The sequence below is a fragment of the Coregonus clupeaformis genome, unplaced genomic scaffold (assembly GCF_020615455.1).
Source record: "Coregonus clupeaformis isolate EN_2021a unplaced genomic scaffold, ASM2061545v1 scaf0151, whole genome shotgun sequence".
Lineage (NCBI taxonomy): Eukaryota > Metazoa > Chordata > Actinopteri > Salmoniformes > Salmonidae > Coregonus > Coregonus clupeaformis.
The window spans coordinates 300,411-310,821 of NW_025533606.1; the positions used below are offsets into that span (position 1 = coordinate 300,411).

Here is a 10,411-nt window from a genome sequence, read left to right on the forward strand (position 1 = left end):
GGGACTTGGTCTCTCCTTATGTCTTCATTGATTTTGGACCTGGACCATTCATATTTTTCTCTTTGACTGGAGTCGTATTTACTAAACATCACATAGTGTGTGCTCCCTGAGGAAATCTGGACAAAGGAGTACAAACTGTGGGAACGGGATTTTAATCTCACTCTTCTTACTCCTCAAGCCCAATGGATCTGCGGCCTAGGAAGCTCATAGTGCTTCTCCTGTACTGCTATGGTGAGTTTAATGGAGCACTACTGATCTCCTGTTTGATTTGGATGAGTGCACTCTAGGTATAGACCTAGACTGCGTCCCAAATGCCACCCTATTTCCTAAATAGTGCACTGGGCTCTGGACAAAAGCTCTGCACTATATAGGGAATAGGGTGCCATTTGGTACGCATCACTATAGTCTTTGTTTTATATGTAGTCGTAATGAATTAGATGAAGTGAGTCTCTGGAGATTTCCCCTCAGTTCTAATCAAGGTCTTGGTGGACAAAGACTAGTGAACTCTATGTGGACTTCACTCATTCCTAAATTATAGCGATCAATGGAAAATGGATCCACGGGCAAGTTCATTTGAGTGCTCCATGAGTGGTCTATGATATCGATTACATTATTCTAAAGCATATCAACATGCTAATGTTGAATGGAGTCGAGACTGTGTATCATTTTCTGGTCAATGTCAATTGTGTAATCTGTAATCTGCATGAGATATGACCAGATGCACTATGACGTAAGTGGGTCAAAGAGGTCTACATACGTAGCTGACATTTTAAAAAGGAAAAGTTAATTATGGATGAATTGTTCCTAGTGTACTTATATTGTAGTGTGGTGAATATCCCACCCATTTTGTAGTTGGATGGAAATTATCCAACCATGATGTAGAAATTATGTTGAACATAATAATAGTAAACTAAATGTATCAATCTGACTCCAATATTATGTGAATAAATGCAACAGGCCCTGTTCGTCTCTAGAGGATCTAGTCAAGGTAGAGAGCCTTGCATCACCTCTCATTATGACTATAATCAACATGTCTAACTTTAACCGTTATGCAATTATTAAGAGACTAGATACAAATATCTAATCCTGGTGAACAATGTTCTAGCATTAATGTATTAAGGTCAAGCAGATCAGGGATGTCAAGGTGGTACCCAGGCATATGCTATGGGTATAGTTTACAGAACCAGTCAAAAGATTGGACACACCTACTCATTAGATTTTTTAAAATAATAATAATAGTGAAGACATCAAAACTATGAAATAACACATATGGAATCATGTAGTAACCAAAAAAGTGTTGAACAAATCAAAATATATTTGAGATTTGAGATTCTTCAAATAGCCACCCTTTGCCTTTTCCAACAGTCTTGAAGGAGTTCCCACATATGCTTAGCACATGTTGGCTGCTTTTCCTTCACTCTGCCGTCCGACTCATCCCAAACCTCTCAATTGGGTTGAGGTCAGGGGATTGTGGAGGCCAGGTCATCTGATGCAGCACTGCATCACTCTCCTTGGTAAAATAACCCTTACACAGCCTGGAGGTGTGTTGGGCATTGTCCTGTTGAAAAACAAATGATAGTCCCACTAAGTCCAAACCAGATGGGATGGGGTATCGCTGCATAATGCTGTGGTAGCCGTGCTGGTTAAGTGTGCCTTGAGTTCTAAATAAATCACAGACAGTGTCACCAGCAAAGCACCCCCACACCATAACACCTCCTCCTCCATGCTTTACGGTGAGAACTACACATTCGGAGATCATCTGTTCACCCACACCACGTCTCACAAAGACACGGCGGTTGGATCCAAAAATCTCAAATTTGGACTCCAGACCAAAGGACAAATTTCCACCGGTCTAATGTCCATTACTCGTGTTTCTTGGCCCAAGCAGGTCTCTTCTTATTATTGGTGTGCTTTAGAAGTGGTGTCTTTGCAGCAATTCGACCACGAAGGCCTGATTCACACAGTCGCCTCTGAATAGTTAATGTTGAGATGTGTCTGTGACTTGAATTCTGTGAAGCATTTATTTGGGCAAAATATTCTGAGGCTGGTAAGTCTAATGAATGTATCCTCTGCAGCAGAGTAACTCTGGATATTCCATTCCTGTGGTGGTCCTCATGAGAGCCAGTTTCATCATAGTGCTTGATGGTTTTTGCGACTGCACTTGAAGAAACTTTCAAAGTTCTTGACATTTTCCGTGTTGATTGACCTTCATGTCTTAAAGTAATGATGTACTGTTGTTTCTCTTTGCTTATTTGAGCTGTTCTTGCCGTAATATGGATTTGGTATTTTACCAAATAGGGCTATCTTCTGTATACCTTGTCACAACACAACTGATTGGCTCAAACGCATTAAGAAGGAAAGATATTCCACAAATTAACTTTTAAGAAGGCACGTCCCTCCCTGGAGAAATCCACAGATAAGGTGTGTTTAAACCCTGTGACAGCCCACAGATGGTCAGCCATCCAAACAATGTCATAAACCATGATTGAGTCATCACGCTGGACCTCAGCGCCTGCAAGTCGCTAGTCGCGAGTATCACCTTCTCTCATTCTTCCACTATAGTTTCTATCTTATTATACAGTCCTGATAAGACTGCCGCAAACTCCTTGAGGAATTAAGGCTGTCCTACAGTGGACACTGTATTTTTTAAACATCCCTTTGTGGATGGGCCCTACAGACCCAGACTGTTGCTTTTGTTTGATCCTATTCTCACTCAAATCAAGCAATTGTCTTGCTTCCACATGTCCAGCTGCTTATATTCCCTCCCCTGTAGTCCAGGAACAATTACACATTTTAGTTCCTGCTGCCACAGAAACAAAGCCCAGCTTACGTAAGCCCAACTTGAGTTCGGCCCACAGCAGCCGTGAGTGAAAATGGAGCAAGCGTATCTCAAGGGAGGCAGATCCTTTGACAGAGGCTGTTGTTGTGAGCATGTCACATGGGTCGTGACAATGCTGAATAATAGACCAATGCTTTTTGTATAATGACTAGCGAGACGTTTTACTATGAATGCTATTCGTAAACAGACAGTCTCAAGTTAACTTCCCCACCGTCTTTTTCTTTATCTATAGGTTGTTCAGCCATTAGTGAAGGGAAGCCATACTTCATCTCTAGGAATTTCAACACTGTCCTCCACTGGAACAAGGTCGACAGCCCAGATGAAGGGGTCCTTTACAGTGTCCAGTACAAAGGGTGAGAGACAGGAATACAGCTGTCACCTATTCACCTTTCAACCCAACAACATATTTATGTGCCTAGGGTGACCTATGTGACTTATGTCAACAACATTTTTAAAGATGTGTAACTCAGCTGGTAGCGCCCGGCGCTTGTAACGCCAAGGTAGTGGGTTCGATCCCCGGGACCACCCATACACAAAAAAATTTGCGCACGCATGACTGTAAGCCGCTTTGGATAAAAGTCGGAACTATGCCTCCGGGAAGAGACTGTGTGTGTTTAAGTTAAGTTAAAGTGCCATTTTACTGTACTTCTCCATGCTGCAGGTTGAGCTCCACTGGCTGGGGCAAGCCTTAGCAGACAGGTTCTGTTCTGTTCATTACCACAGGCCTCACTCTGTTTCCCTGCACACCACAGGGATAAATCTGTGAAATAAATTGCCTGTAAAAAAGTACTATTCAACTTTACAAACGGCACTCAGTACACCTGTGGCTATGTGAGGCAAATGTTTTCGTTTCACTCACTTTGTCTCACTGCCTCTTTGAATTCCTTTTACAAAGTGGAAATGTCAGCTCATCTAATTGCTCATGATATAGTCTGACGGGAAAATGCCAAGTGCCACACCAATTGCATTGATTTGTCTCACCGAGACTGTCACCTGGAATTGCTTGCATGTCCTTATTCAAGGCCTCAGAGCTCCACCAATAAATCAGTTCAGAAAAAGATTGGCCCTGATCATCCCCACTTAATATCGGTTCCCTGTTTGACACACTATCCTTTTGTTATTTTTATATGAGGAAGTAAGAGGTTAAATAACACCTATTTCAAAACTCTGTTGTACTATTTGTGGTCTAGCAGCTAGGCTACTGTACACACACCCTGAAAGGCAATACATTTACAGCATTTGATATGTCATGATAAAGGCTCATACATGCTTATAACAACTTAAAAAGCATCGTACCTGAAGGCTTCAAGTAAAGCGTTACTCAATGTTTTTTCAAAGTGCAACATTACATTTGGACTAAAGGTTCCCTACATAATGTATTTTATGTTTGGTCATGTTTTTTTGTGTTCATTATAGATACGGAGAGCCATACAAGCTGAAGATTGAGTGCCAGAACATCACCACTCTTTCTTGTGACCTCACTGCAGAGACACCATACATCTATCAAAATTCCTACTATGCTCAGGTTTTCGGCAACAGTCACTCGCTAGGCCATACAGCAATGTTTAAACCTCTGAGAGACAGTAAGCAATTTTATCTCTTTATCATACTTTTTCTAGATTGGGATGTTTTTTGAGTATGTGTTGGCTCAGAGGGCAGAATCCTTACTTGTGATACATACACATAGCTCCAACTGTCTGTTCATATTCCATAATGACATCAATGTATGATTTCCATAAAAGCTTATGTTATTCACCAATTCTTCCAGTTAGCATTTGGCCCATACTAAAAGGCTTTATCCTCTTTTCTACAGTTTGTCACCAATTATTCTCACCCTTTCTTTGTCTTTTACATGTCAGCTGTCCTTGGGCCACCCAATTTGTCTGTGACCCCCACAACATCATCTTTAAAAGTGACAGTTACTCTTCCGTTGGGACCGGATAATAAGGCTTCCATCGAGGAGATTTACAACAGTACCAGCTTTTCCTACCATAACCCTCCAACTCTCTATATCCTCAACATCACTCATCCTAGCTGGGCAGCACAGGTAATTATCTCACACGTACTGCTCACACGCATGCATGCACGGAAGCATGCAGACACACACACACCCACCCACACACACACACACACACACACACACACACACACACACACACACACACACACCCACACACACACACACACCCACACACACACACACACACACACACACACCCACACCCCACACACACACACACACACACACACACACACACACAAAAAAAAAAAAAAAAAAAAACACACACACATATTAGATACACGAACATGTTCTAACTGCTGACTCTTTTTCCACAGGTCCATAAAAACACAACTGGAGAGTTTGTCCTTAACCATCTAAAGAACAACAACGTAGAGTACTGTGGCTATGTGGTCTACACCCCGACTAGAGAACTGCACCGAAATGCCAGTGAGAGCCGTACATTCTGTGTGACATTACCAGGTGAGGTAATTTGGTGTCCCTCAGGGCTCTGTATGTATGCCCAAGCTGGTCTCAGAGCATTTCGTATTATTCGTTATGTAAATCCGAGACGCTTCATTTAGTATATGTTAAGTTTCATATGGTATTAATTTGTGGTTGTCCATCACCCATTTCGTATAATATGTTACGAATTGCAATTCGTATTATATGTTACAAATTGCAATTCGTATTATATGTTACAAATTAGAAAAACTTACAATATGTTACGAATTAGCAAAACGTACAATATGTTATGAATTTCAAAACGTACAATATGTTACGAATTTGCTAAACGTATGATATGTTACAAATGCTAGCTAGGTGGCTAATGTTAGCTAGCTGGCTAACGTTAGCTAGGCTAGGGGTTAGGTTTAGGGGTTAGGATTAAGGTTAGGGTTAAGTTTAGGAGTTAGGTTAAAGGTTTAAGGTTAGGGGAAGGGTTAGCTAAAAGGGTTAAGGTTAGGGTTAGGGGAAGGGTTAGCTAACATGCTAAGTAGTTGCAATGTAGCTACTAAAAAGTAGTAAATAGTTGAAAAGTTGCTAATTAGTTAAAATGCTCAAGTTTTCCGTGATGAGATTCGAACTCGCAACCTTTGGTTATACGTCCACCCATCCACCCTGACCAACCACCCTACTTTCGTTTTTGCTTTAAGTAACCATCTGTCTTATGTAACCATACCAGATGTAACATATCATGCTAATTTTAGTGTCCTGGATTTACATTTACTATGTTACGTCTAGTCTATGAGACCAGGCTGGTATGCCTTTCCTTTTTGCCTTTGCTAGTTTTGTTGAATGAATCATCTGTGAATGCATTCCTAAAGTATGAGTAGAGTTTGAGTAACCATACTGTTACCATAAAGAACTTAAAGGCATATTGTAAATGCATTGACTGTAGTTTCACAATGTTAAGGATATTCCTGCTGCCTTTTCAAAGATTATATAAAGGCTCACTTCCTGAAGACAAGACTGAATGGAGCCTCTTATTTTTAAATCCTTGAAACTACTGTACTGACTGATCTCACGGACATGCCCACGCTTGCTCTACAGAGCTGGCAATTTACAACCTATTGGCCTGTTTCCAATAGGCTCTGAGAGTGAGGCAGCTGTTTTGCCACTACTGAGGTGTAATACAAACAATCTTCTCCCATCTAGGTGACCTCTGGCTGCTGCTCCCCTGGTTCCTTCTCTTAGGGTGTCTGCTACTTGGTTCCCTCCTGCTACCGGTGGTGGTGTGTCGTCACTATGTGAAAAAGAAGATTAACATGCCAGACGCCTTGGTAAGAAATTTACATTAGAGATTTCCCCATACATGAAGGAGTGCCAGGAAATGTTCCTGTTACTGGAAATACAGGCCTCCAGGCAAAACTTACAGTAACACGTGCTTGAGAGGCCTCAATAGGGTGCAACCGAACCTGAGTTTAATCTCAGCCACAAACACGCAATACATTCAGCCCTTTTCTACAGGAACACCTAAACGTAGAACAGGACACAATGTGTAACAGTAGTTACAATAAAATGTTATCTCTTTGCAATTTACACCTGCACTGTTTTATGAGGAAATTATTTAACTTCATCATCCTTCCTTTTCTCTTTAAATGACTGCATTTACCACTCTTCCCAGAGTTGTATCTGTTTTATTACATTTCCTCTCATATGCTGAGAAATCATCCCTGTTTAATCAGTTGTATCACTGTAATTTGCATTTCATGCCAAGAACTGAAAGCAATTACAAAAGATTACAGCAGTGTTGTTTCAGTTGAGCTCATTTCATTCTTGCCATGAAAGTTGTTAAGAATTGTAATTGAACAAGTTAAAGAATCAAATACATTTTGTTTGACATACATTGTAACCACTCACTCAATGATTCCAAGGGTTTGGTGGGGTGGAGAGGGGGTCATAGAGGTGTTTTAGTAATAGTTAAGTCATCGAAAACCTCTTTCTCTTCTACACAGAAACTGACAACGAGCAACGTCCCACCTCCATCGTGGCACCCTCCAGAAGCCATCACCATCTCCATTGCCAAGCCGTATCATTACCCTGTGGGGTTCTCCTACGGTGACCTGAAGACTGGTAAACTCCAGATGGGGTCAAAGTTCACCAGCAGTGGGTCTGGGTCCTATTCCCCCCAGGATGAACCCTCCTCCATTGCCCAGCCCAAGCACTGCGACACCTACATGGGCCAGCAGGGTCCACCCCTAGAGCACTCCAACAACAGCACCCAGTCCTCCACCAACTATAGCATGGTCGTAGTGCAGGTGGCCAATGAAGGTGTGGAGGAAGAATGCCATCGCCATCCAGACAGTGAAGACAACATCAACTCTCCATGGTCATCTGAATCCAGTGACCACAAACTCATTTGGGTTCAAGGTGGCCCAGTTTTGTTTTCGTGTGGAGCACCACCTGAGCCAAACCGTTGTGTTGGAGACAGGGACTCAACAGCGCACCCCCTGGTACTGCCCACATTGCGGCGTATTGACGGCCTACTGCAGTTGTCCACTCTGCTGCTCCAGCCAGAGACACAGAGTGCTGTGGCCAGCCTGGCACTGCCTACCGACGCTGAGGAGCAGCCCCTTTTGTGGGACCTAGACAGCACTGGGCAAGGGGCATCACTATTGTCTGACCTGGTCACCACGGGGGAGACAGAGTGGTTGGACCCTGGTACAGGGAGAGAGGAGAAGAGAACATTATACACCCCAATCTCTCCAATGTGTTTCAATAACTCCAATGACTCTCCATCTCACTCCATACCTCCCATCACCCTTGCAGACTGCGAGACCTCATCAATGACACTCTTGTCTGGTTACAAACAACACCGGGTACCCCTTGCCCCTCTAGGGCTAACAGCAGAGGATAGCTTTGGTATTTCCTCATATGCTCCACAACAGGCTTGGACTGATCAGGAGGAAGAAGAGGAAGAAGGAGAGGAAGAAGGAGATGAAAGAGGCAGTGAATTCTTTCTGGGTGGTTGGGTGGTACAAATTCTAGGATGATTGGTTTTCATTTTTTGCTTCCCTAAAAGAATCTTAAGGGCCTCTGTGCCTGTTCTTTGCTCTCTTTGGGTCCCCAAAGTAAGTCAGAGACAAGTTCCGTCTCAGCGAGCCTTCACAAAGTGCAGGGAGAAGTTGGAAGGAGCAGAGAGAGGGTTTTGGTGGCGGTGGAGAGTGGGGCTTTCATGACTGTGAAGTATTTGTTTCATTTGAAGAAATTAAATGGACATCCAGGATTCAAGCTGGGTGGCATAAGGTATTAAACAGCCAGTCCTCTTATGCCATAATGTCATAGGCACAAAGCTTTAATTTCAGCATAGTAGTACTTTTGTCTCTTTATTTATTGTTTCTTGTTTGTCATATTATGTGTTATTGTGTTCCACAATGCTGAAGAAAATATGACTGACATTTTAATGAGTTTACAGCAACATTTGAAATTCACATCAGAATTGAAGGTGATGTACTGTATACATTTCTAAAATATTATTGTCAGAAATACAAAAAAGGGCAGTGTGAGTTACGTGAGAAATGTGTCAAATAACTTTGTTGTGTGTTTTGTCTTCGAAGTGTGTGACCTCAACACTGTCCTGTCATTATTTGCTGCACTTTAGAGGTGATGAAATTACAGTAGAGGAGACAAAAGAGTTGGTAATTCTCTACGAGGGTGTGGTGGTTATGGTACTTTGGTTAGCTACCAACACCAAACAGGGGCTGTAGTATCTAATTGAAAATACCTACAGTTTGCATTTACTACACTTTGATACAATAATAAGCTAATAAACTGTTAAAACTGTCAGGTATTCCTAGTTGATGCTGTGATGTGTATCACATATTCAACATATATGTACAGTATAATACGGATTCGTTTTTATATGGGTCACTTTTATAACTAATATGATTGTGAATTTAATGTTTTCATTAAAAGGTAACTATTGTGTTACTGAATTGGTTGACCCATCATTGCTGTCAAAAAGTACTTCAGAAAACATGAGCTTCAGTAACATTAGTAAGCAGGGGAAGTTGAGGGGAAGTCTTGAAGGGCTGACATATCAAGTGCTTTTTCTAAGAATTTCTTGACTTTTAAAAACTATTATCGATTAGTCTAGATGAGTGGCAGTGTGAATTACAAGACGTTTCACTGCTGTCTCACTGAAAGTCTCCAGGAGTGTTATTACTTGTCATGAGGTCTTAGCCAAACATATCAGATTAACCTCCTTTCCAAGTTCTCGTCCCTCACTGCCATGTCAACCCATCAGGTGGTTTATGCAAACAAGTCAAAGGTCTCAGAAAGAAATACAGTGTGTCCTCCTCCATCCATATATATTAGATGACTCAAACAATAAAGTGTCGGCTGGTGGGGTATTGAACAAAGGTGCAAAAGTACAGTGTGGCTGCCAGTTGCCAGGTTACGGTTTCCATACAACCAACTGTCGAACTAGGGAAAAGGTCAAATTGGGAGAAGTTCAGAACCCATATTCATAAAGCATCTCAGAGTAGTAGCACTGATCTAGGATCAGGTCCCTCTGTCCATAATATTGTGTTCATTCTGATCTAAAAGGCTGATCCTAGATCAGCACTCTTACTCTGAGATGCATTATGAATATGGGCCATGAACTTGTATGATATCATAGAGTAGCTGTGCAGCATGTTCCATTCAAACGTGTCATACTGCTGAAAGATTAATTCTCTAGCTGCTCTTGGGGAAAACTTTTACAGGAATGTCATAACTAAGCCACATTCATTCTGATACTTAAAAAAAAAAGGTGTCCTAACGTAAATCTCCTGGGCCCTGACATAATTAACTCAAATCTACTTTGGCCCTGGTGTCGGAAATCTAATTTGACACCAGCTTTTCTGCAGTGAAAAACTGGAGAGGAAAACATTACTTGTAATAATTGAGTGGATTTAATTGCTCATTAGCGTAAAGTTGGTGACCGGACTTGAGGGTAACTTTATTAATGTGGTTCTGCTGTGCTGAAGGGGGTCTTGCCTCCAGACCTCATTTGGAAGTATGTGAAGTCCCCTTCATGCAGCTATTAGCCATTGAGGTGTTCTCATTTAGATGAAGCACAGGGCAAAGTT

At 41.8% G+C, this 10,411-nt stretch overlaps 1 protein-coding gene across 1 annotated transcript; it reads left to right on the forward strand.

Annotated features, from left to right (window-relative positions):
• Positions 1-182: 182 nt before the first annotated feature.
• On the forward strand, positions 183-9,200 carry LOC121557223. Its single transcript, XM_041871062.1, has 7 exons — positions 183-231; positions 3,072-3,192; positions 4,256-4,422; positions 4,699-4,886; positions 5,177-5,321; positions 6,495-6,619; positions 7,295-9,200. Exons 1-7 carry the CDS (start codon positions 183-185, stop codon positions 8,330-8,332), a joined length of 1,833 nt encoding a protein of 610 aa, XP_041726996.1. The 3' UTR covers positions 8,333-9,200.
• Positions 9,201-10,411: the final 1,211 nt, after the last annotated feature.